Source organism: the organism of the source record quoted next, unplaced genomic scaffold (genome assembly GCF_019419815.1).
Source record: "Pyrus x bretschneideri cultivar Hongxiangsu unplaced genomic scaffold, Pyrus_bretschneideri_v1 Contig29, whole genome shotgun sequence".
Taxonomy (NCBI): domain Eukaryota; kingdom Viridiplantae; phylum Streptophyta; class Magnoliopsida; order Rosales; family Rosaceae; genus Pyrus; species Pyrus x bretschneideri.
Window position 1 is genome coordinate 4,412,805 of NW_025999601.1, and position 23,341 is coordinate 4,436,145.

Sequence of the window (23,341 nt, forward strand, 5' to 3'; positions counted from 1 at the left end):
AAGAAATATAAGTATAGGAAGCCTTTAAAGGAAGGGATTTCTATTTTTTTTTTTTTAATGAGATTAGTTATGGGGCCCACTTCGTATCGAACTTCAACAATCCGACCAGTCTATTTTTCAAGTTGCACCTCATAGATCATTCTTACAAATTATTAGCCAAATCGGATATATTTGAGATATCTAAATTGAGTTCAAAGAAGTTGACGAACACTTTGTTATATATGAAACAATGAAATTTTATCGTGATAATTAAATAGGCAAATAGTTTCGGATTAAATTGAATTTCTGCAAGAATGATCTATGAATCGAGACTTACAAAATAAACGATTCAGATCGTTAAAGTTTAATGTGCAGTAGGTCTCATAACTAATCCTGATCCCACAACAAATCCTCATTTTTTGAAAAAATTTGGGATCTTTTCCCTTAAAGAGGTTGTATAAGTATATGATACGACATCAATTTGGAAAGTGTTCCTGAAGTTGATCACTTAATCTAATTGCAGTGATTGGTTTCCACCAATTCAATTAGAGAAATGCTAAGAAAACTCTCTAAAGTGAGAATTTATGTGGACTATCTGTTATTTTATGTTTTTTTACACAATATTTTATAATATTGATATGAAAAATAACGTTAAATTGTGAAGTGACAAAATATATCATAAGAGTCTCCTTTGCATGAACAAACCAAATGGAAGCATTTGGTGCGGCAAATGATATTTACTTTTAAATTATAATATATGGTTTAAAAGTTAATCACCCATGGTCCCTGCGTAATTATGAAATCTATCATCGATGGTCTTAATCTCTTCTCTTTATGCAGAATAAATAATTAGTATTTTAGTTACACATGCATCCAATCCAAGCTTTAATGATTTCTTTGCGAAACTAGAAGGAACAAACCAAGTTTCGGTCTCGAGAAACTCCCGACTTTACGTGCGGACGTGCATCGTTAGGGGCACTCGACGCACCATGCTTCGTATTGGCAAATCACACTTCCCCCATCCACATGGGTGTTTATTTTTTTTTCACCATCTTCTTATTTGGTTGACTTAGGATACTCTTGTCTCCGTTTACAAATGTGCAATCCTTGCCGGTGAATTGTCAATTAAGACTTTTTATTTAACCCACTACATCTCGGGTTTGAATTTTTGTTCCTCTCCTTCAGGTAAATTAGTATAGCAATTCAAGTTAGATGATGCTAAACACAATTTGTTTGTTGATAAAACTCTTTTCATGGTTTTGTAAATTTCTTTGATACGATCGATATTTTCATGGAAATATCCAAAAAATCAGATAAAGTTATAGAAATTGGAGGTTAAGTGTAAATTTCTTCTCATATCAAATAGACTCTTAAGTTTAGATTAAAATAGACAAATATTGTCGATATTTCTGATACATCTGTTAAATATCGAAGAAACTGTTATATTTCGTCTAAACCAATATTTGACAATCTCTAAAGTATCATTTTAAATCTATTATTAAAAGCAACTGATATCGATATTAATATTCGGTATATCCGTCGATAATTACAAAAATTTACATATCAATATTTTTATTAGTACCGATATTTTAAGCACCTGTTATAACTGTACCCACAGTCATAGACTAACTGTACCCACAGTCATAGACTCCATGATTGGGAAATAGAAATCTAAAATATCAAGCATGGTCCCCACAAAGAAGGCCCACCTTTAGCACCCAAATTCCCCGGCAACCCAAACCCACAACATGGCCCAAGCCCAACAATCTCTCTCCAGTCTCCTGTCTCCCCCGCCCTTCAAAACCTCCTCTCACTCCCTCCTCGCTCTCTCAGCAAAGTAGCTCTCCTTCCTCCTCTCTCACTCCCCACTCTCTCTCTCTCTCTCTCTCTCTTCTCTCTCTCTCTCTCTCTCTCTCTCTCCCCGCAATGGAGCCCTGTCTGGACGACTTAGCCGACGACCTCCAAAGCCTGAGCTTCACCTCCACCACAACCACCAACACCACCACTACCAAGCGCAGCACCAGCTCCTGCTCCGAATCCACGCTCCCGCCATCCGCCTCCTCCTCCGCTCGCCTCCCCGCCTCCGTAGTCCCCAAGTCCCGACCCCAATCCTGTTCCTCCGACCCTCTCTGGTCCGCAATCTACAAGATCCGATCCGAATCCCCGACCCGGCAACTCTCCCTCTCTGACCTCAAATTCGCGGAGCGCCTCGGCTCCGGCGACATCGGCTCCGTCTACTTGGCCGAGTTGAAGTCCCCCGGTGGGGCGCAGGGGTGCGTATTTGCGGCGAAGGTGATGGACAAGAAGGAATTGATTAGCCGAAGAAAGGAAGGGCGGGCGAGGACAGAGAGGGAAATATTGGAAATGTTGGAGCACCCGTTCTTGCCCACGCTCTACGCGAGTATCGACGCGCCCAACTGGTATTTCCTGCTGACAGAGTTCTGCCCCGGCGGCGACCTCCACGTCCTCCGCCAGCGCCAGCCGTTCAAACGCTTCGACGAACCTGCCGTCAGGTGCGCACGTTAGCATTTCCTTCCTTAATTCAGTACTTTCCATAACGAAATTAAATTCAGGGCCGTAATTGATGACGATCGGAGGGCTTAGTTTTGATGTGATGTAATGGTACGCGTTTGCACGGTTCAGACTTTTCTGAATCGTGCTGTGCGGCCCCGACACTTGTACCGCTTTACCTGTCAGGTTGTTTGCTGGGGTCTACCTATTTTAATGGAAAAAGCTTCAGGGTGTACCTGACATGCACCTGATAAAATCTGGACATATAGATTGATGGGTGAAAATGAAATTTAGGATTTAGGAGTAAATTGTCAACTGTTGTTAAGCACACGTAAGCACGGTACAAGAAATGACAACTTGTATGATACCGAATCAATATACATAAGCACGGTAGAAGAATAACAACTTGTGTGCCACGGAATCAATAAGTGGCTGTTTATATGTGTACTGAATTTTTTTTATTTTTTTATTTTTTTATTTTTTGTAAATAATATTACCACTTTAAGCTACGTCAAGGGTTGGTTTGATATTATTATGCTTTAAAAAAAAAAAATTGTTTCTGCTGTGCTATGAGAATAAGTTCATTTTTGCTGCTTCACATTTTTAGCTTTTTTTCATCCAAAACTGTGAAAATAAGCTATTTTTAAATGTTTACCAAATATATTTTTGAGTTCAGCTTTTTTTTTATATTCACTTTTTATAAAAGCACCTTAGTATAAAACCAGTACTAAGGATGGAGAAAATATGAAATTCAAACGCTCGAAGAATGCTAAGACAATTGACCACTTTCACTTGGAGAGCAATTTGTATGAAAGAAGTCTAACCAGACCATCGAACATCCTAGTCTAATAATATAACGATATATGGATAAATATATGTTTATATTATGATATTATTAGATTGAGACGTCACGCTACGACAGTAGCGGCGAACTCATTCTTATAAGTCATCTTCTTTGTGCTTGAGATGCCATGCGGGTCGTTTGTTTCGTTGAAAGTACGTTTGATTAGTTTTGACTGTCATGTGCTTAAAAAGGCCAATTATAATTACATGCACGTGCACACTATGGTTTGAGTCAAGGCTATCACTAATATGGCACGTCGAACGATATGTGCTTTACCCTACACTTAACAGTAGTTTTCTTCTCTTTGCCAAATCACATTTTTGCCCCTATAGTTTTCCCCGTTTTCCACTTTGGTCCTGGTCGTTTAGGCAGCTTTAGTCGTTTAGTTTTGTTTAGTTAGCAATCAAGTCGTACAAGTATAAAATTGCTAAAAAAAAAATACATTGAATAATTACGTTTTGGGTTGATTGCAAATGTTTAGGATGTTAATTTTATGTGAGCTTTTCTTTTCCCTATTTCTTGTTGATTTGTTGGATAGATTTTGTTGCATTCAAGGACCAAACAGGTCCCTTAAAATCTGAATTCCAGTATTTTGGGTTCAGATAATTGTTGCAGGATTTCCCAAAATAGTGGCCCCAGTGTTGTTTTCTTGCTTTTGGCTTGTGGTTGAGACTACTCTTAATTTAGGCAGTCGTGTCTTTTGAATTTCAATTATAGTAGGGTAAGGTCCCAGCAGTCTGAGTATGTCTGCAACTGAAAGGTGAAATGCCGACGAAACGTGGGACACAAAAACATGATTTAGAGGGGCAAGGTGAGTCGTCAAAGTGACATCCGGGGGCAAAGTGGGATTCACGAACGCTCTCAGGAGGCAATACTGTCATTAAGCTTAGTAGTAAAATTTTTAGCAAGTAATAGATAAAGAGGAAATGTTGTTAGTGATCTGTTTTCTTACCATAAAAAATGATGAGGTTCTTCTCTTTCGTCCTTTTCCATTCCAAAAGTGTTCCTAGCCAAAACACATTAAGGAACCACCACGGGGTGACTCAGTGGTTAGGGATGAATTTCAGGCCAGAGAATCACATCAAAAGTACTTATTTCATCAATTATATGCAAGTGCTTTTCGCTTTTCTTTATCATCATCAATTATATACAGTTTTTGTTTGTGATAATTGCAATTTACAAGTGCTTTTTACTATCATGGCAATGGATTGCTTGCATGTGTTTTTATCATTAACTTGCAAATTGGTTGCGAACCTTGTTAATTTAGAGAGTTATGTCTTTTGAATTTCATCTAAAAAGTTAAACCTCTCTATATATGATTGAAGACTCGAAGTAGGGCTAAGGTCCAGTAGGTTAATAACCCAGCTATATTTTCGTATACTTTTCTCTTTCCCCCCTTTATCCATTGGGAAGTGATTTCTGAACGCCTTTTTCTCCTTTTGCGCACTTATGTTTACCCTGGTCTTTTGATTGAATAAATCAAAGAGAATCAAGAGACAAAATCAATTGGGGTGTGCAAAAAGAGAAAAAAAATGTGCGGAATTCACTTCCAGGAGTGACCCCAACCAAACGAATGACATTTTGCTAAACTAAAATATTTTGGTCACATGTAGACAAGTGAACAATTGATCATGATATAACAAATCATATGTTGGATCCTTGATTAGCATACTAACTGGTATTTAATATCATGATTAGGTTCTACGCATCGGAGGTGATTGTAGCTCTTGAGTACCTCCACATGATGGGGATTGTGTACCGTGATCTGAAGCCGGAAAACGTTTTAGTTCGATCTGACGGTCACATCATGCTTACGGATTTTGACCTCTCGTTAAAATGCGACGATGGTACATCAACGCCTCAGATCATCTCTACTCAAAATACCCCAAATGCTGCACCACGAAAAGACTACTCACTTGATCCACCCCCATTTGCATCATCTTCATGCATACTGCCCAGTTGTATGGTCCCTTCCGTGTCATGTTTTCACCCGAAAAACAAGCGGAAGAAGAAGCAGAGCCATAAAAATGGCCCCGAGTTTGTGTCCGAGCCCGTTGACGTCCGGTCCATGTCATTTGTCGGGACACACGAGTACTTGGCTCCGGAGATTGTGTCCGGTGAGGGACATGGTAGTGCAGTGGACTGGTGGACGTTAGGGATATTTATTTCTGAACTATTCTATGGTGTGACACCCTTTAGGGGCGTGGACAATGAGCTAACCCTAGCAAATATTGTGGCTCGAGCCCTAGAGCTTCCGAAAGAACCGGCTGTGCCGGCCACGGCCAAGGACCTCATCTCACAACTGCTGGTCAAGGATCCGGCTCGGCGATTGGGATCGTTGATGGGTGCATCGGCAGTAAAGAGGCACCCATTTTTCCAAGGGGTTAATTGGGCGTTGTTGAGATGTACACCTCCACCATTTATTCCCCCACCACTTAGTAGGCGAGTTGTATCTGATCAAAGTTGTCCTGAGAAAATGGAATATTATTAATCAGAAAACAAACTCAAATAAGAAAAATATATTGCGCACTTGTCACAAATATTTCATTACGTTATCACAAAACAAAACAACGTAGTACGTACATTTACTCTTAAACACTTCATCTTTATATGGGGTGGCCTAATTTATGTGGCCACATATGATTTGGTAAACCGACATGTACTAAATTAATTCACAAATTTCCAAAGTCAATGCTGGTGTTGAAATCCCGACAATATGAACATAAGCAATGACATTGACTTCGGACGGCTTGGTACATCCGCTGGGCTTCCGTTGTCCACCATCTAATGATCCGCCTCATAACAACGCAGCCCCACCCCGCGCCGGCCCCCCCGGGGGGAGTGGCAGCGCCGGGAGCCCTTGGAGCGTTCATCGTTTGGATGGAATTTAGAGTGGTTGTGAGAAATTGTGAAATGTGTGTTTGGGCCGCCTTCCCATGTGAAGTGTTCGGTTTGGAAGGAGATGGGGTTTGAGATTTGGGCAGGTGTTTGAGAGCTACTATTCAAATTTGTTTCGCTCTTTAAGAGAACCTACCTCACATGAGTCTTGGTTGCTTGCTTGCTAAGTTTCATTCATCTCCGTTAATTTTTATTTTGTTTTTGGATGAGTAACATCCACATTTTGTTTGCATCACTTTGTTTTCTCCTCCTTTTTTTAAGTTTGTATCTTCTATTTGTTGTTAGCAAAGCTGGATTGAGTTTTCAAATCTGTTATTGTCATGAATAGTTTACTGGCTCTTATTGTTTACTTTATTTTTTTAGTCTCATTTTGTTGATGTAATGTTCCATTAGTTGCCCCTTAAACTAGCAAATGGGTCATCTTTGCCATGCTTGTGTCAATTTATTATTTTAACTTGTCATGTTATGTTAACTCATTAACAAATTCAAAAAGTCAACTATGAACTTGACCTGTCAAAATAACTTGTTACCAAACCCGAACTATGTCACATATTAAGATTCTTTTCTATTTTTTAAGTTGTCACATTACAAATGGTCAAATTATTGATTTTACTTAATGAACACATTACCTACTTCAAATTGACTTGAAGTTATAACATACATGCGTTCCACTTCGATGTTACGTAGCATTAAATGTAAAATCCCATCCTCGGATTTCACTATTTAAAATTACATATTTCGTATTCTTAGTTTCAACACATTTATAATTACGGCTTATAGTTTTTTTTTTTTTTTTTTCAGTAAGTAAAAGGAAAAAATGCCCTTAATGAACTAAACAAACTTTTCGAGGACGTATTTAATTCCTATATGTTTTGTCACTTTTATTTACATATTTGGGATAGAGCTCAACCTCACAAGTGCGCATGCAAGAAAAGGTTTGTGAAACGGAGTTTTAACGAAAGAGAAATTAGTGGTTAAATACAGGGGTAAAATAGTAATTAACCACTAATCTAGAAGGTTCCAGATTTGCTGGAGCAACAATATGGGTGCCACGTGTACGACTGAGATGGGAAGAAGAGAAGAGAAAGGAGGGAAAGGAGGAGAGACACTGGCCAATCAGAAAGGAGGGAACAGAAATGAGGGAGGAACGAGCTAACCCGAACCCTTTTCAACCCGCTGACCCGACCCAACTCTGTATCTCCCTAATCCGACCACCATTGACGATAGGACCACTGCCATATTGATCTCCACTTTGAACCTAGTCGATCCCTATTCCATTTTCACCCAAACTCGACAAGGATTGGCTTCATTTTCTTGAAGAATGGTGTTGTTGGCGCCGAGAGGTCTATGGCAGCGATCTGTCATTCCTAAAAGTATTACAGTCAATTACCACCATCAATCAACTCCTTTTAACCATAGGAACAATGCCTATAGGTTGGTTGAGGCGTCAGAGCTTGTTTTGGAGTCGAATCAAGAACACCCATTTCTAGGGTTTCAACGGATCGATGGCAATTCCAGGTATTTTCCAGTCGAATTGGAATTCAGTCCAGGTATGAAAGTTCTTCCCCTTGTTGTGTTCTACAATTATGTAAAATTTGGTAATTTTTGGAGTTTGTCTAAAAATTGGGTTTTTGTTTCCGGAAATCATCACCTGCCGCGGCGCGTGCAGTGGCGCGTGGCCAGTAGGCCAACAATGCCTTTTTAACTTAAATTAGATGTCCTGATTTCATATTTTATATTTGTTTGATGAGATTTGATTGTTTGAACCTATTTTCATTATGGTACGCCACTTGATTATTATATGAATCGACGATCCGACCGTTGGATGACACCAAACTTTAGTACATAGTACGTAATATTTCAGGACATTAGGAATTGACATATTGGGAGTCCAACATATGAATCTTGATGAATTGAATTACTAGGGTTGACTTTGATCCACATGTTTGTAATCGTCCTTAAGTTCTAAAATTAGTATTACTAGAGACTCAGTGAGGCTTTGCGGGCTTATCTCGATGAGTGACTTTAATATATGTGATCTGGTTATTACCCTGAAATCTCCATGTTAGTATTCTTTGTGGATACGACATGATTTTAGAACTGTGTTTTATATTAAATTGTTATTTTATATTTAGCCATCGATCTATTTTTATTAAATGTGATTTGACTTATGGATTGGAAATATTTGTGAAATGTGATTTGAAATGCATGTGAATTTTTTGTGAAATGTGAGGCTAGTAATGGACTGATAACCCATTGACATGGGGATTTGTTGCTTCAAAACTTGTTTCATATCTCGTTTCTTGTTTCATTTTTCCATCATTGAGCCATTCTAAATTGTGTAACTTGTGCTTTGTTTCATTTCATTGAGCCTTCATGAATTGTGTAACTTGATTATGTCTTGTTTCTTCGAGTCGTGGTTATGTTTTTTGGACTTCCGCTCAGTTTCGTTAAATGGTCCGGAACTGGATTCCGTTGGGGTTCTGTTGAGTGCTGGTTCCCTACTCCATCTGGATTCCGTTGAGTGGTTAGGAATCCCTCGTGCTCCGCAATTCCGTTGACTGGTCCGAAATCGTATCCTGTTTTGAATTTCATTGAGTGGTCTGATATCCATTGTACTCAGTGATTTTGTTGAGTGGTTCGGAATTGTATCCACTCGGATTCTGTTGAGAGGTCTAGAATCCCCTTTACTTTGCAATTCCGTTGAGTGATTCGGAATCATATTCTGGTTTGGATTTCGTTAAGTGGTATGAAATCCCTCTTAGTATTTTGGTTCCATTGAGTGGTTAGAAACCCCAAACCCGATGGTGGATTTCATTGAGTGGTATGAGATCACATCCTTGACTTAGTTGATTCGTTAGATTTGGTCTAAATTGAGAAAGTTTAGAGATGTAGGCTTCGGCCAAACTGTGTCACTCTAGCCCTGTATGTTGGTGTATTGTATGAGTTATTAATTGATGTGATTGTGGAATGGTGATGGAAAGCATATGTGTGTGTGAATGGCAAGATGGCAGCTCTTGTTTGGCTTATGGTTGATGTGTAGTGTGGTACTATATGTTTTTTTGGTAGGAAGTGTTTTACTAAAAGTTCAGAGTTTAACAAATGGTGAACTACGAATGGCTTGATCTCGTCGGAAGGTACGTATGTAGTCTAACAAAGAGGTTACATGCAACCATAAAGTAAACAAAAAATTACTATGCAATTCGAATCTTGAGTTGTGCTTTGTCCATATCCCCAAGGCAGGTATGTTAGATATACAGGTACTTGGTGATGTCACGTGTCGATCTTGGATGTACGTCGGGATCCGGGCGTGACATTAAATGCTATGAGCATTGGATGGCTTGGATCCATGGGACCAAAATAAAAGGCAATAATCAAAATCAATGTAAAGAGCATCCAATGTTCGTAGCATTTAATGTTATGTAACGTGATTTTAAAAGATGCTAGACGCTAGTTGAGCAACAGGTTAGGTCCTAAGCGAATTTAAGTAAATTTATTATTGTATCATATAAATAAGTGTCTATTCACACTTTCAAAAGCCTCATGACTGTAATTTAGTAAGCAAACTAACAATTCAAAAGTCTTGCATTATTTATAAAGGAAGAGAATAATTTGACAGTGGTTAGTGGGTCTCGACTCTCATCTCATCAATCACGATTCGCTCCAGATAAGAACGAGTTTCGAGAGATGCATGTCGAGTCTAAATCACAGAGTATTTTCAAATTACAGAAGCAATGGATATATAGCACAGAGGTAGAGCGATGGAGGTTGTAAGATCAACTGATCAAGCATGGGTTTGCATAGAGCTTCTGGGTTTGTAGAATCAACTAATCAAGTCTGGGTTTATAGGATCGACGAGATGACATGTGGCGCGAGTGAGAGTTTTGGGTTTGCACAGACATAAAGTGACGAGGCGATATGCGGCACGAGAGCTTGTGGGTCCCTTTGTGTTTTGGGTAGGTTACACGTTACCCACTTTAACTTAATTAGTTTATTAAAAAAAACTTGGAACCTAGCATTTAGACTCCCTAGTTCTTCCTCGATTTTTAGTGATTTTGTTTGCCCAAGATGGCCATGGAACCCCACCGCCCAACACCTAAGAAATGTTCAGGCCGATTTTTAGAATGCTACGTACTACGTAGCATGGAAGAAATTTCCCACATTACAGGTCAACAAATGTAGTAATCTTTTGGCGTTTACTTAATAGAAATAGTTATTCTTCTTTTTACCAGCCGGAAATAAATGGATTATGATGCTTTATTTTATTGACCATCGCTTTTGACGCTTTCTTTTAGCCATGAATGTAGGTTGTTTTTAGAGCTTCATTTTAACCATTATAATTAGAAGAAACCTTCTGATATTAAAAACGAAATAGTTATGCAAGTGATGAATGACCTGGTGGAGATGACATTCTCTTCAACCCACTACATCCGCCATTCAAACTCCCCCTTAGAGTAGCTTCAAATATTAATACCATTTCTAATAAAAGATAGAAGTAAGAACGAAATAGTAATCGGTGGCAACATAAACAGGCCAGCCTTAGGACCATAGGTCCACAACCAATCGTGGTTAGGCCCAAAGAGACAAAATCCTCCTAATCATAAAGATTACACGAGTCCGGCCCAATCTTGAACCGGTAACGGTCCGGAACCCCGTATGAAAAATGGCGGCGGTGTTTCATTGTCCCTGTTTAAATTAAAAAAATCCAGATTTCCAGTGCCTTCCTTTCACTCCAACAATTCAAGCTTCGCCTTACAAAACCTACTGCCTCGGTGCGGTTGCAGTGTTTCGTCTCCAGCAAAACCCTAGGAGCAACCATGGAGGAGCCTCAGAATGGAGGAGAAACCCTAGCAACAGACGTAGCCGAACCCCTGAACAGCGTGGCGGAGACCGAGGAGGAGCCCATGGTGGGTCCCGGCCCACCCCCACCCCCTCGCTCTCGCCCCAAGCGGCCCCTCCAGTTCGAGCACGCCTACCTCGATGCTCTTCCCTCCGCTCTAATGTATGTATTGATTTCCCCCCCTTTCGGTCTCCTGATTGTTTTTTTGGTCCAATTCTTAGTTTGAATTGGGAATTTCCGTGATTATGTATTGCAATTCAGTTGGAGTTTCAAAATTTAGTTTCTACTCGAAAATGTCAGTTTGTTGTTTGGCTTCATAAACCCTTAAACCCTAGGAAACTCAGCTCGTGTTAATTGGGCAAATCCCATGTGTTATGATCCCTATTGTTTTGGCCGAATGAGTTGAATTCAAATTCTTGATGTTGATTTCTTTTGGTTCTCCCTGCCAAGAGCATTAGCAGTTAGGTAGAACAATTCTCATGTAATTTTTTCTTGTATTCTCTTATTTTTGGTGGCATAAACAGGTACGAGAAAAGTTATATGCACCGTGACGTTGTTACGCATGTTGCTGTGTCATCGGCGGATTTTGTCGTAACTGGAAGCATTGATGGTAATGATAGCAACATACTGTTCTTGCATGTCCGAAAATTAATTTGAAGTTATTTCTCTTGTATTGTGCATGTCATCTGCTACTTGGGTAGATATGGTGTTAATTAATGAATTGGCTATGTGTCCATGCTGATTTTTCGATGACTTCTTGTGGTTCTATTAGGAAGTTCTTGCTTACCAAAAGTTTAAAATATTTTGGGGAAGGTCCCAGTTTACTACTCTTGTGAAAACTGTACGAGTAACGTGATTAATGTGCATCCACATAGCGTGATGTGGGTAAGATAAGAAGTTGTAGCCTAAGCAGTGGTTGCTAAGTTTTGATGACATTGTGGTGAGTAAGAGTTTAGTGCAGGGCAGGGTGGCATATATTCTAAGCCCAGGTTTGGTCCGAAGGATTGGATTGGATTGGATAAGTTGCCACTTTCAAGGTATGTTGAATTAAGAAATGAAGGCCTACTTCCAAATTTTTATCCAAATTGAGGGAATTAGATGAACAAGTGAGCTATCCAGTCCTATCCATTCCAAGTTTAGGAACCAAGGGCTTATTTGATGCGCATGATTGGATTGGAATGTATAAGCCTACTAAATTAAATGTATGTCGAAGGGAGAAATTATAAAATTATCAAAGAGGATAGAAGATGGATTACTCATGAAGGAAACTTACCATTGCAATTCTCTTTAAAATGGAAGGATTAGAAGGGATGAATTTCCTTCAAAGCTAATCCTCTTCTAATCCCCTCCAAATGAAAAACCATTCACTTCCACCTTCAATATAGCCTGAAATTTGAGAGTTCTCCATTGCAGTCCAATCATGTGTACCAAACGAGCCCCATATGTAGCCTGATAGTATATATATGTCTGCAAAAAAGAGAAAAAAAGATTCTTTAGCCTAATTTTGGCTCCTATGTGTTTTAGTAAAATGGAAGTATGCTTTTGGATCATGACTCCTATGTGTTTTAGTAAAATGGAAGTATGCATTTTAGATGAAGTGTGTGTTTGAGTCGAACGAGATTTGCGTAGCCAGCATACTATGTCTATGTTTACATCCTGAAATATCATGGAATGGACTTCCTGATTTTCAAAATAAGTGTGTAAATACAAGGATGGGTATAAGTTTCCTTCTGCCACTAAATATTGCAGTAATATGGCCTGAATTTATATTTTATTGCCTTCTAACTATATGCAATTTAATTCATATTACTACCTGGACTGGGGAATTGATGATGTTACTCATAAGACCTTGCGTTATGACCTTTTTGGTTTTCTTCTATTTGTAAGCTACGTATGATTCCATTCCTTATTCTTGTTTTTTGTTTTTCTACCAGGACATTTGAAGTTTTGGAAGAAAAAGGCTGTTGGCATTGAGTTTGCAAAGCATTTTAGGTCCCACCTTGGTCCAATTGAAGGCCTAGCTGTGAGTTATTCCTCCACATTACTACATGTGTACTCTGCCGTATTTTACTTTTAGATTGATCACTGCTTTCTTTCTAAATATTGGGTTGACTCTGAACATGCAATCTGAAGTAGGTTTATCCTTAATACAACATCATACACATAAAAGCTGCATATTGTTCTCCTGTTTTAGTTTGTACGTGAAACTTAGGATTCCTGAATATGTGTTAGGTTGTATTAATCACAGTTAGCTGAAGTTTTGGCTCTCTAATTAATGTGGTACAGTTATCTGTTTCTAATCTTGTTTGATAGAGGATATGTTTGTCAAGCAGACAAGCTCTGTACACTCAGTTTATTGTGTAGAGAACTAGTTGTCATCCTGTTATTCCTTGTATTCAAAGTTAGCTGCGCTTTTTGTTTTTCCTTTTTTTTCGATCCCCAGTTTTGGTACTAAATAAAAGTGATTTCGGATGCTGTGTCCTCAAATTTCAGACTCTGATGGTAACGAGAAAAGTTTGTCCATAACCATGTTTAGTTCTTATGTTTTTCTTAGTTCCTCTAACTCATGGTCATGGCATATACATGAACGACCTGATTTGTGTGTGTTGATATGTGAGGATTTTTTGTTTTTGGTTTGTAATTTTCAGTTTGTTGCTCACCTATTTATTTGCGTGCGCCAGCCGACCTTTTTGATTTCTTTGGTTATTAATGATTTTATGTAGATTTCAAACTCCCTGTATTGCAGTCATCAACCTTAACTTGTTCAGCTATGCAGGTTAGTGTTGATGGTTTGCTTTGCTGTACAATTTCAAATGACAAGTCTGTGAAGATATATGACGTAGTCAACTACGATATGATGGTCATGATTCGCACAGAGTTTGTTCCTGGTGCTGTTGAGTGGGTCTACAAACAAGGGGATGTCAAGCCAGGCTTGCCATCAGTGACAGGAACTCATCATATGTACACATTTTCGATGCACGGTCTGGTACAAATGAACCTATTATCTCCAGAGAGGTATGTTGTTGCAATGTTGGAAGTGGCATATTTTTTTCCCCTTCAGAATCATATTTCTACATATTTTTTTCCCCTTCAGAATCATATTTTTATTAGAAGAATATGTACCTACTTTAAACAAATTGAACTTCCAATTTTGTTTTCCATTTCTTTTCTTAATCCATTCCTCAGGTACACTTGGGCCCAGTGAAAGTTATGAGGTATAATCCTGTATTTGATACAGTGATTTCAGCTGATCAACAGGGAATGATTGAGTATTGGAGTCCTGACACCCTTAAGTTTCCAGAGACTGGGTATGTGCACCTTGGCATGTTAATACGATAATTTTCCGTCATCAATATGGTAGAGAAACTGTATGAAGGTACACCAAATTTTTATGTGAAAACTATATGAGGATGATAAGTTCATATGATCAGCTTTCACAGTTCCTGTAAGATTGGTTTCGGTATAAAATTGTGGTAAGACAATAGTTCTACTGTTGCAGTCAGAGCAGTCAAACTTACCAAGTTTTGCTTACCTTTATCCTAGTCAAATATAACTAAGCCAGCTTTTTAGAAAATAGAGAGAGACTGCCAGTGAGAATTCAACATGTGCTGTTTTTGAGAGTGTTGGCAATTACATTTTGTGTGCATATTTTTTTGTTCTCTACTCACTTTTCTCTCATTAGCATAGCAAATAACACAATTCTGATGACATCTGTTCATTAAGGATTTACTAATCAAGTGTTTAATTTGTTCACTTCCTAATAGAACTATACTGCTTTCATGTGGTGTTTGCAGGGTGAAGTTCAGAATGAAAAGTGATACTAATCTGTTTGAAATCCCGAAATGCAAAACTACCGTTTCTTCTATCGAGGTACTGTTGGAAATCGATTTAACTTTTTCAGGCTTTTGATCCTTATGAAGTATGAACTCATTCTATTTGTACATTTAGATAAAGCTCAAACTTGTTTTGTTTTGTTCCACACTTTGTTAATAGCATTTAGATAAAGCTCAAACTTGTTTTGTTTTGGTTTGTTCCACACTTTGTTAATAGCTGATGTATGACGAAAGAAATTTGTTACAAAATCTCTTTGGTTCCTCAGGTTAGCCCGGATGGTAAGCAATTTTCAATTACATCACCTGATCGCAGGATACGTGTATTTTGGTTTAGCACAGGAAAACTACGACGAGTTTATGATGAAACTCTCGAGGTAACATCAGTTTTTTACCTGAACATTTTATTGTATGTATGTTAATCTCTAATGTTTTTAAGAATCTTTGTTTTTTTAACACTCCTATTGATCATCTTGCACTGATTAGGTGGCCCAAGATCTCCAGAGAAGTGATGTGCCTTTGTACCAGCTGGAAGCTATCGACTTTGGGCGAAGAATGGCTGTTGAGAGGGAAATTGAGAAAACAGAATTTGCCCCACAGCCGAATGCAGTTTTTGATGAAAGCTCAAATTTTCTCATATATGCAACTCTCCTTGGAATAAAAGTAATATAATAGAGTTGGACTGTCCTCTCCCCCTTCCCATTACTTCTCTTGAGTAAAGAAGGAAACTAATTTGTTCTGTTTTAATTTTGTTTTTCTATTTCAGGTGGTAAATTTACACACCAATAAAGTTTCCCGAATTCTCGGAAAAGTGGAGAATAATGATAGGTTTTTGAGAATTGCCTTATACCAAGGTGACAGAAGCAGTAAAAAAGTTAGAAAAATTCCTGCTGCTGCAGCAAATGTTAATGAAAGCAAAGAGCCTTTGACAGATCCTACTCTCATATGTTGTGCTTTCAAAAAACACAGAATCTATCTATTCAGGTACTAAAATACTTCAGACAACCTCGAAAACACCTGTCTGTTATTGTTTTTTCTTCTTTTAAGCTTATGCTTTTGGTTCATTACTACATGGCTAATGATGATTGGATGCCCAAGTTATTGCATGCTGATATTTTTCTGGCCCAGATTTGTACTTGGAGGAGATCTTGATATTGGTAAAAGTTCTTGGAAAGAAGAAATTGGATTATGATTTGGGATATAAGATTGAAGTATTCATATAGTTATTGTCGGTTGCATATCTCACCCATTAGTGTGACTACTTTATATTCTGGTGTTATGGAACTGTGATTCTGCATTTTTAATTTGATCTGACTTCCTCGTGCTCTGTTCAGTCAGCGAGAACCAGAAGAGCCTGAAGATGCAACTAAGGGAAGAGATATATTCAACGAAAAGCCTCCTGCTGATGAACTCTTGGCTGCATCAGAGATTGGTAAATCAGCTACAACGTCTCTACCTGACAATGTGGTAAGTTTGTTTTTCCTTGTATCTTGGATGTGATTGTCTTCTCCTCCATTTTACTTGTACTTTTCTTAAATTTTCAATAATAACCCTTGATTCTCTTGTATCTTGGTATGCTATCATTCTCAAATTACAAAAGAAAAATAAAAGAAAGAGAAAGAAAAAGGAGAAGATGATATCAGACTTGTTTGGTTCTAATTTTTTTTTAGACCTACAATAAGGAATTGACAAATACATTTTAAAAAGAGAACTGCTAGTGGAACTCCAAAAATCTAATTGTGCACTTCTCACAAGTGTATTTTTCTTTCTAACTATTGAAAGTTTGGAGTGCCAATTACAATTCCCTTTAAAATTACAATTCCCCGGCTAGCACTCAAATTAAACCCTCTTTGGACAATTGTAGTAAAGATGTAAGTAGGGATCGTTCTAGGCCGGGGATTAGGAGGGATGCTAATAACACAATTTAAACTCTAAAAACACTAAACTAGACTCAAAAACAGAAAACTAGACTCTAACAACTCAAAATAAGCTAAATTGACTCAAAACACACAAACGAAGTTAAATTGACTCAAAACAGAAACTAAGGATTACTTTGGACGAATTCTAACTTAACTTTGACTCAAAACACTAAAAGAAACAAATTAAAACAGGTTCTAACCAAGTAAACACGAAATATTAAAGGGGGGATTGGTTTTGACGAAATTAAAGTAAAAGCAAACAGATTTAAAGACTCCAAACAACTTTGGACGAAATTGGGTGTTTTAATGGATGAATGGCTAGCTAGAGGGATTTATGTGTCGGTGGTGTGAATTATGGTGTGAATATATGGGATGTGGTGTTTAAGTGGTGCGGCTTTGTGTGCCATGCCTACCATTCATTCATGTTTATATATATTTTTTTATTTTTGAAATACTTTCCTCTTTCAAAAAAGGAGTTTTTGATTGTCTTCATGAGAAAAGGCATTTATTTTCAAGGTGAAATTCTTGTTATCCATTCCAACATACGTTTTTCTTTTAGTTAATAGTTATGTTTTAATTTCTTATATTTTCTCATCTGGAAATTATTTGATAATTGGATGAATGAATACCCAAATTATTAATGTAATGGAAATTTTTATGTCGTGTTATCTTTTCTAAATATCGTCATCTGAGCAAAAGTATATAATTTCACCGCCTTTTGACTTAAATCCACTAGTTCTGGTTTGTTTTCTGGTATAGATCTTTGGATGTGTAACTTCACTGTCTTTTGACTTAAATCCACTAGTTCTGGTTTGTTTTCTGGTTTAGATCTTTGGATGTGCATCTTCTTAATTGTGTGACCTGTTTCTCATGAAGATGTATGGGTTCAGCATTGCTTTGTTTTCATACATCATGTTCTGTTTAGCTGTATTCTTCGGGATATGCTACAGCATTAGGTGTCTAATATTCTATTTTCTTCTTCCTCAGATTTTGCGTACTACAATGGGTGACATACACATGAAATTGTATCCAGAGGAATGCCCAAAAACTGTGGAGAACTTCACAACACACTGCCGAAATGGCTATTATGATAACCTCATATTTCATAGAGTCATCAAAGGCTTCATGATACAAACAGGAGATCCTTTAGGAGATGGTACTGGTGGGCAATCTATTTGGGGACGGGAGTTTGAGGATGAATTTCATAAAAGGTAAAGATTTAATTTCATGGACCGAGTTAGGTTGCAAAGAAGTCAAAGTTTCTACTTTGTCTGTTTGCTCTTGCAATTTTTTGTATTGTCATAATTCTTTGGTTTAAGTATTCAATGATGTAAATTTTCTTTCCTTGCAGTTTACGACATGACAGGCCTTTCACTGTATCAATGGCAAATGCGGGCGAAAACACAAATGGATCTCAGTTCTTTATCACCACAGTTGCTACTCCTTGGCTTGATAACAAGCACAGTTTTTGGCAGAGTTATCAAGGGGATGGATGTCGTGCAGGTACTATTGAGCCTTGGTTTTTGTGTTTATCATCTGCATGTGGTCTTTCTTTTTTTTCTTTTCCTTGAGATGGGGAGAGGGAGAGTCATCACCTGCCTGTGCAGTCTTCACGAAGAGTAGTGGAAGGAGGGAGAGTGGAGAGGAAGAGATTTTAAATTGCCTGAAAATTAGTCATTGATTTGGGACGAAATGTTCTTTGCCAAAAGACATTTTGTTTTTCTTGCAAACTTGGAAATTATCCTATGATGACGGGAATTTATGTATACCTTTTACTCGTGAATCACAGCTAGTAGTATGAGGTCCCCCAGTGTGACTGGTTAATTAACGTCTGACACCCATCTTATTGTATGCAGACTATAGAAAAAGTGAAGACAGACAGGGGAGAAAGGCCCCAAGTAGACGTGAAAATTCTGAATGTTACTGTCCCCAAGCCTTAAGATTCTCCCTTTCGACGATGCTTTCCAAATATGGTTGGTGATCGTTTTGGTGGAACCTTGACTGCAAAAGATTGCATTCAGGTAATTTGTTTATGCCGTTTAATGTAGGGTAGATTCACTTGTTTTACTTCCGCGCTTCATGCTTGATCCAGATTACTTAGCAAGATGTTACTTGTTCAGGGTAAAAAAAGAAACGATGTTGCCAAGGTAATTTGTTTATGCCGTTTAACCGTTATTTATGTAATGATTTTAACCAGTGGAGTTCCATGGCCGTATGTTGTTAATTTCCTTCAACTCAAATACCTTTGACAAACAAACTTCGTTCACTAATGTTTTTAAAGTTTAAGCTGTAACTGAGGCAAAGTATAATTCAAACCTTTAGTTAGGGTTTCCGATATATAGTAATGACAGATACATTCTTTCATATGTAATTACGTTCAAATTTTAGTACATTATTCGCACATATTTTCCTAGATATCTCATAATTCGGAAGTAACAAGGAATGCAACATCCCATTATAACATGACAAAAAACATCATCGTAGATAGTGAATTAGGAAGCTCAAGTGCTAAGGTAACAATGACTACACCAACATATTTGAGATTAGGTACTGAACGATTTGGAATATCTTTCCATAGGATTTTACGCATGGTTTATGGTTGTAGCCGAATTGGTTTTGGGTTTGCTTGCAAACACTCATAACTAGTTGAGGCGCTCTCTGCATTTGCAAATGGTGCTGCAGACGATGAGAGACATATGACTAAAGAAGCAATGAACACTGCATATCCATTGTGGTGTCCATTGCTCATGGTGTGTATTTTCAAATTCAAGCTAAGGTGGTTACAAATGAATTTCTTGGAGTAAGCAATGAATAAATGGAGTATGATATATACAAGCTACTCAAGGAGGGTATAGGGCTAAATTTAGGAGCGTAAGTTCTTGTACCTTTTTGTTTTGGTTTTTTCTTTTCATGTAAAACTAGCTTTAACATGTTCCTCTAGTTCATTTTGTTTGAACTAAAACACAGCAAAAGCTGGACATCATGCTTTCTAGAAATCCAATACAACTATTTAATTGGACATCATGGTTTTTGGTAGATATTTATGGTAATTTAGCCTCTCTAGAACTCAACGAGTTTCACCGTTACTTCGCATCGTCGACCGTAATTTTAACTTCAAATTTGGCCGTTACAGAATCGTCGTAGTTTGTCTTCATTTTCCGCTATTGAATGAAATAATGGCAAAGTCAAAAGTCGAAGCAAGGAGGGGCCTCTAGGCCATATGAGAAATAAAATATAATATAAAAAATGGGAGAAAAATTTAGGGATAATTCTAGTTCTAGTATAGGAATGAAATATTGTAAACAAAGGCGAGCAGCAGTGTAACGAAAAAAAATATTTAATATTTGAGAGAATTATATTATAAGCACCAAACTTGTTTACAAGTTTTGCAAAAATAAAATTACCATATTGGAGTTGAACAAACAGCAAAGCTAAAGCTAACAACTACAAGCAAAAGCATACAAAGTAAAGAAAATGCAAGAGAGGCCCAGGCCTATCCTCGTTCTCATGTAATATGTATTTCATTCCAACATATTTTTAGGTTGAGTTGTTTGTGATATGTAGTCTCGTTTTAGGAGAGTTTTGTGTTGTTGCTCTAAGCGTGTTCCAAGTGTGTGTGTGGGGGTTTTGTTTTTGTGTTTTTTTTTGTTTTTGTTGCAGTCATATTTAAAATAGGAATGTGATTATGTAAATCCTAGGATATATGGGAAAATATCTTATATTCCTATTAGGATTAGATTACCAATTAAATGTTGTAATCCTAAAGGGAAAGGTTTTTACCTATCCTACTACTATAAATAAAGGCACAATGGGGTGAATCAAACACACCTCACTATTAAATCAATCTTTCTTCTCTCTTATTGTAGTCGGCTCCCCTCTCTTTCTCTAAACCCTAGATCGTTCAATCAAATAGGCCTACAACTCATTATTATCACCCTCTTGCCAGAAGCTGAGGAATTGACGCATCGTAGGAGGAGGCTATCATCCACCAAATTCAAAGGCTTATTTGTTTTCTGCTAATCAGGTACGCTTAAAATAAAAGAAGTTATTTGAAACGTCCACGAAGCATGAAAACATTCCCCATGATGCATGAACCCTTCTATTGTATATGTTTATATATTTGTCAATATATATATATATATATTTGTTTCATGCATCGCACAATTAAATTGTTATGTGGAATTTGTGAGTCAAACTATACAAAATAAATTAGAAGTATATTTAGGGTTTTTGCTAAACCCTAAGGGATCTTGAAAAAAAAAAAAAAAAAGGGAATTGGACATGGTGCGTCATACCATCGCACCATCACTATGGAAGCAGCCACCAAGCCTCAGCCTGGCACTCACCTCGGTAGGACTTGAAGTCCCATGCCCATCTTGTTGCATTGGCCTGCAGCCATGACACTAGCCTTTTTAAGGCTGGGCCTTCACTCAAACCCACATGCCAGCCCACAGGGTTGGGTTTTTATCCTCCTGTGCATCACCCACAAGGCCAGTTCCTACTGGGCCTTGTCCTGTGCACCCTCATTCGGCCCAAATGAAAACCCAGCTACGACTAGGGGATTTCTTCCACCCCGTGGCCTGCAGCCATGACCCAAGGTCCTTTTTTTTTTGGGCCTTGCCTTATACTTATCCACGACACCAAGCCCAAATTATTTTGGGGCTATATTTTTGATCCAATAATATTATTTTAATATTATCTAACTTCTATAATCGACCCCGTATGGCCTGATTTATTGAATTAATTAAAAGTGACATGCAGTCCATTAATCTGATAATGAATCCATAATTATTGATCTGAAGATCACTTTTGGACATTAACGATTCAATAATTTATTTTTATACTTTGAACCATCACATACTTTCGTAGTAACGAAGCTCTCACACTTGAATTCCCGAAGATCCTCAAATCCACTATATTCAAACTAGTATATTGCATTCTGTGTTTTTTGCAGGAACCTCTCATTATGAACTAATTGTTCATAAAACTAAATTGAACCTGTAATTTCAAATTTAGTGCCTTTGAAACCCGAAGTTTTCATTCAAAACATACCACATGAAACCTGTAGTTTTCATGCATAAATTAAACCAATACATGTTTATAGAACCTGTATGTTCTACGATATATGTCTATGGCTTACCATATGACTACTCACGTTTTTCCCTTTGTTTTAGGGACATGTTGAACTTGAACAAGCTCGATTTCTCTGCTCTAGAAGTCTCTGGAAGAAACTATCTAAAGTGGGTTCAAGACGTGAAGCTCCATTTAACTACAAAGGGCATTAGAGCCACCATCGAGGCACCTATCGCCGACAACCTGTTGACGAAGTTTAGAAGGCTATTGCAATGATCTTCATTCGAAGACACATCCATGATGCATTGCAAATTGAGTATCTTGCTGAGGAGGACCCACGTACCCTTTGGCTTGCTCTGGCTGACCGTTTTGATCACCAGAAAGACATATACTTGCCTGAAGGAAGACACGACTGGCACATCTTCGCTTTCAGGACTTTAAGTCTGTGAATGAATACAATTCTGAAGTTTGTAGAATTCGTTCTTTGTTGAAATTATGCAAAGTGGAACTAACTGAATCAGATCTCCTGGAGAATACCTATTCGACCTTCCATGCCACCAATATTGTCTTGTAGCAACAATATAAGGCACAAAAATTCACCAAGTTTTCGGATTTGATCTCTATTTTACTTCTTGCTGAAAAGCAGAACCAGCTTCTGATGAAGAATCATCAAGCCCAACCCACTGGCTCGAACACCGCACCTAAAGCGTATGTGACCTATTCTAGCAGCCATCAACGACGAAAGAATCGTCGTGGCCGTGGCAATGGGCGACAAGTCCAACCATGTGCCCAAGGTCAATAGAGTGTCGTACCTAAGGGAAGAAATGTGACCTAACAGAGTCCACCACTCGCCCCTAAGGCCTTAAACTTCAAGAACAATGGCAAAGCTCCCGTTCAGCCCGCTTCTACTAAATTAGACATATGCTATCGTTGTGGATCAAGGGATCATTGGTCACACGTATGCCGAGCTTCCCCTGAGGCTATTGCCAAGTATCATTCCCATCTTGAGTCTAACTTTGCACATGTGGATTATTCGGAAAATGCAACTACATCAATAGAGATATCAGATTTTCAGGAGGCGTCAGCGCCTATGGATGAATAAATTAGACATTTTTTTAGGGTGTTTACCTCTATTGGCCGAACCTACTAGGAATGGCCAGCCCTACCCCCTTATTTTCCTAAGTATTTGGAATAATTTGTTTGGTTTTGGTTTGTTTTGAATTATGGATTGTTATTTGAATGGATATTATTCTCTCGAATTGCTTAATTGAATGAATGGACTTATATCTATGCATGTGACCAATTCAATCAATTTATTTCTATGTATGTCTAATAGGGAAGTTAGTTGTTTGGCAGATAGTGCAACCATGCACATCGTCTTGCGTGAAAAACACTATTTTACTAACTTCATACCCAAGAAAGCTCATTTGACAACTCTCTCAGGCTC

At 38.0% G+C, this 23,341-nt stretch overlaps 2 protein-coding genes across 2 annotated transcripts; both read left to right on the forward strand.

Moving 5' to 3' along the window:
* Positions 1-1,848: 1,848 nt before the first annotated feature.
* Positions 1,849-5,863, forward strand: LOC103954236 (serine/threonine-protein kinase D6PKL2-like). The gene is made up of 2 exons (XM_048588694.1): positions 1,849-2,492; positions 5,033-5,863. The coding sequence occupies exons 1-2, from the start codon at positions 1,906-1,908 to the stop codon at positions 5,823-5,825; spliced, it is 1,380 nt and encodes a 459-aa protein (XP_048444651.1). The 5' UTR covers positions 1,849-1,905; the 3' UTR covers positions 5,826-5,863.
* Positions 5,864-10,926: 5,063 nt separating this feature from the next.
* LOC125467988 (peptidyl-prolyl cis-trans isomerase CYP71-like) lies at positions 10,927-19,185 on the forward strand. Its single transcript, XM_048588963.1, is given in 15 exon segments — positions 10,927-11,234; positions 11,597-11,682; positions 13,007-13,095; positions 13,849-13,996; positions 13,999-14,087; positions 14,259-14,380; positions 14,867-14,942; positions 15,172-15,279; positions 15,389-15,565; positions 15,669-15,886; positions 16,237-16,369; positions 17,809-18,032; positions 18,173-18,283; positions 18,285-18,324; positions 18,678-19,185. Coding segments are annotated over 15 exon segments (1,890 nt in total). The 5' UTR covers positions 10,927-11,049; the 3' UTR covers positions 18,762-19,185.
* The last annotated feature ends 4,156 nt before the right edge of the window (positions 19,186-23,341 follow it).

What these genes read in the sequence shown, in the direction of transcription:
- LOC103954236 (XM_048588694.1), top strand. Translation starts at nt 1,906, where the DNA reads ATGGAGCCCTGTCTGGACGACTTAGCCGACGACCTCCAAAGCCTGAGC. An exon ending in TTCGACGAACCTGCCGTCAG is followed by an intron (nt 2,493 to 5,032) that starts GTGCGCACGTTA and finishes TATCATGATTAG; the next exon opens with GTTCTACGCATCGGAGGTGA.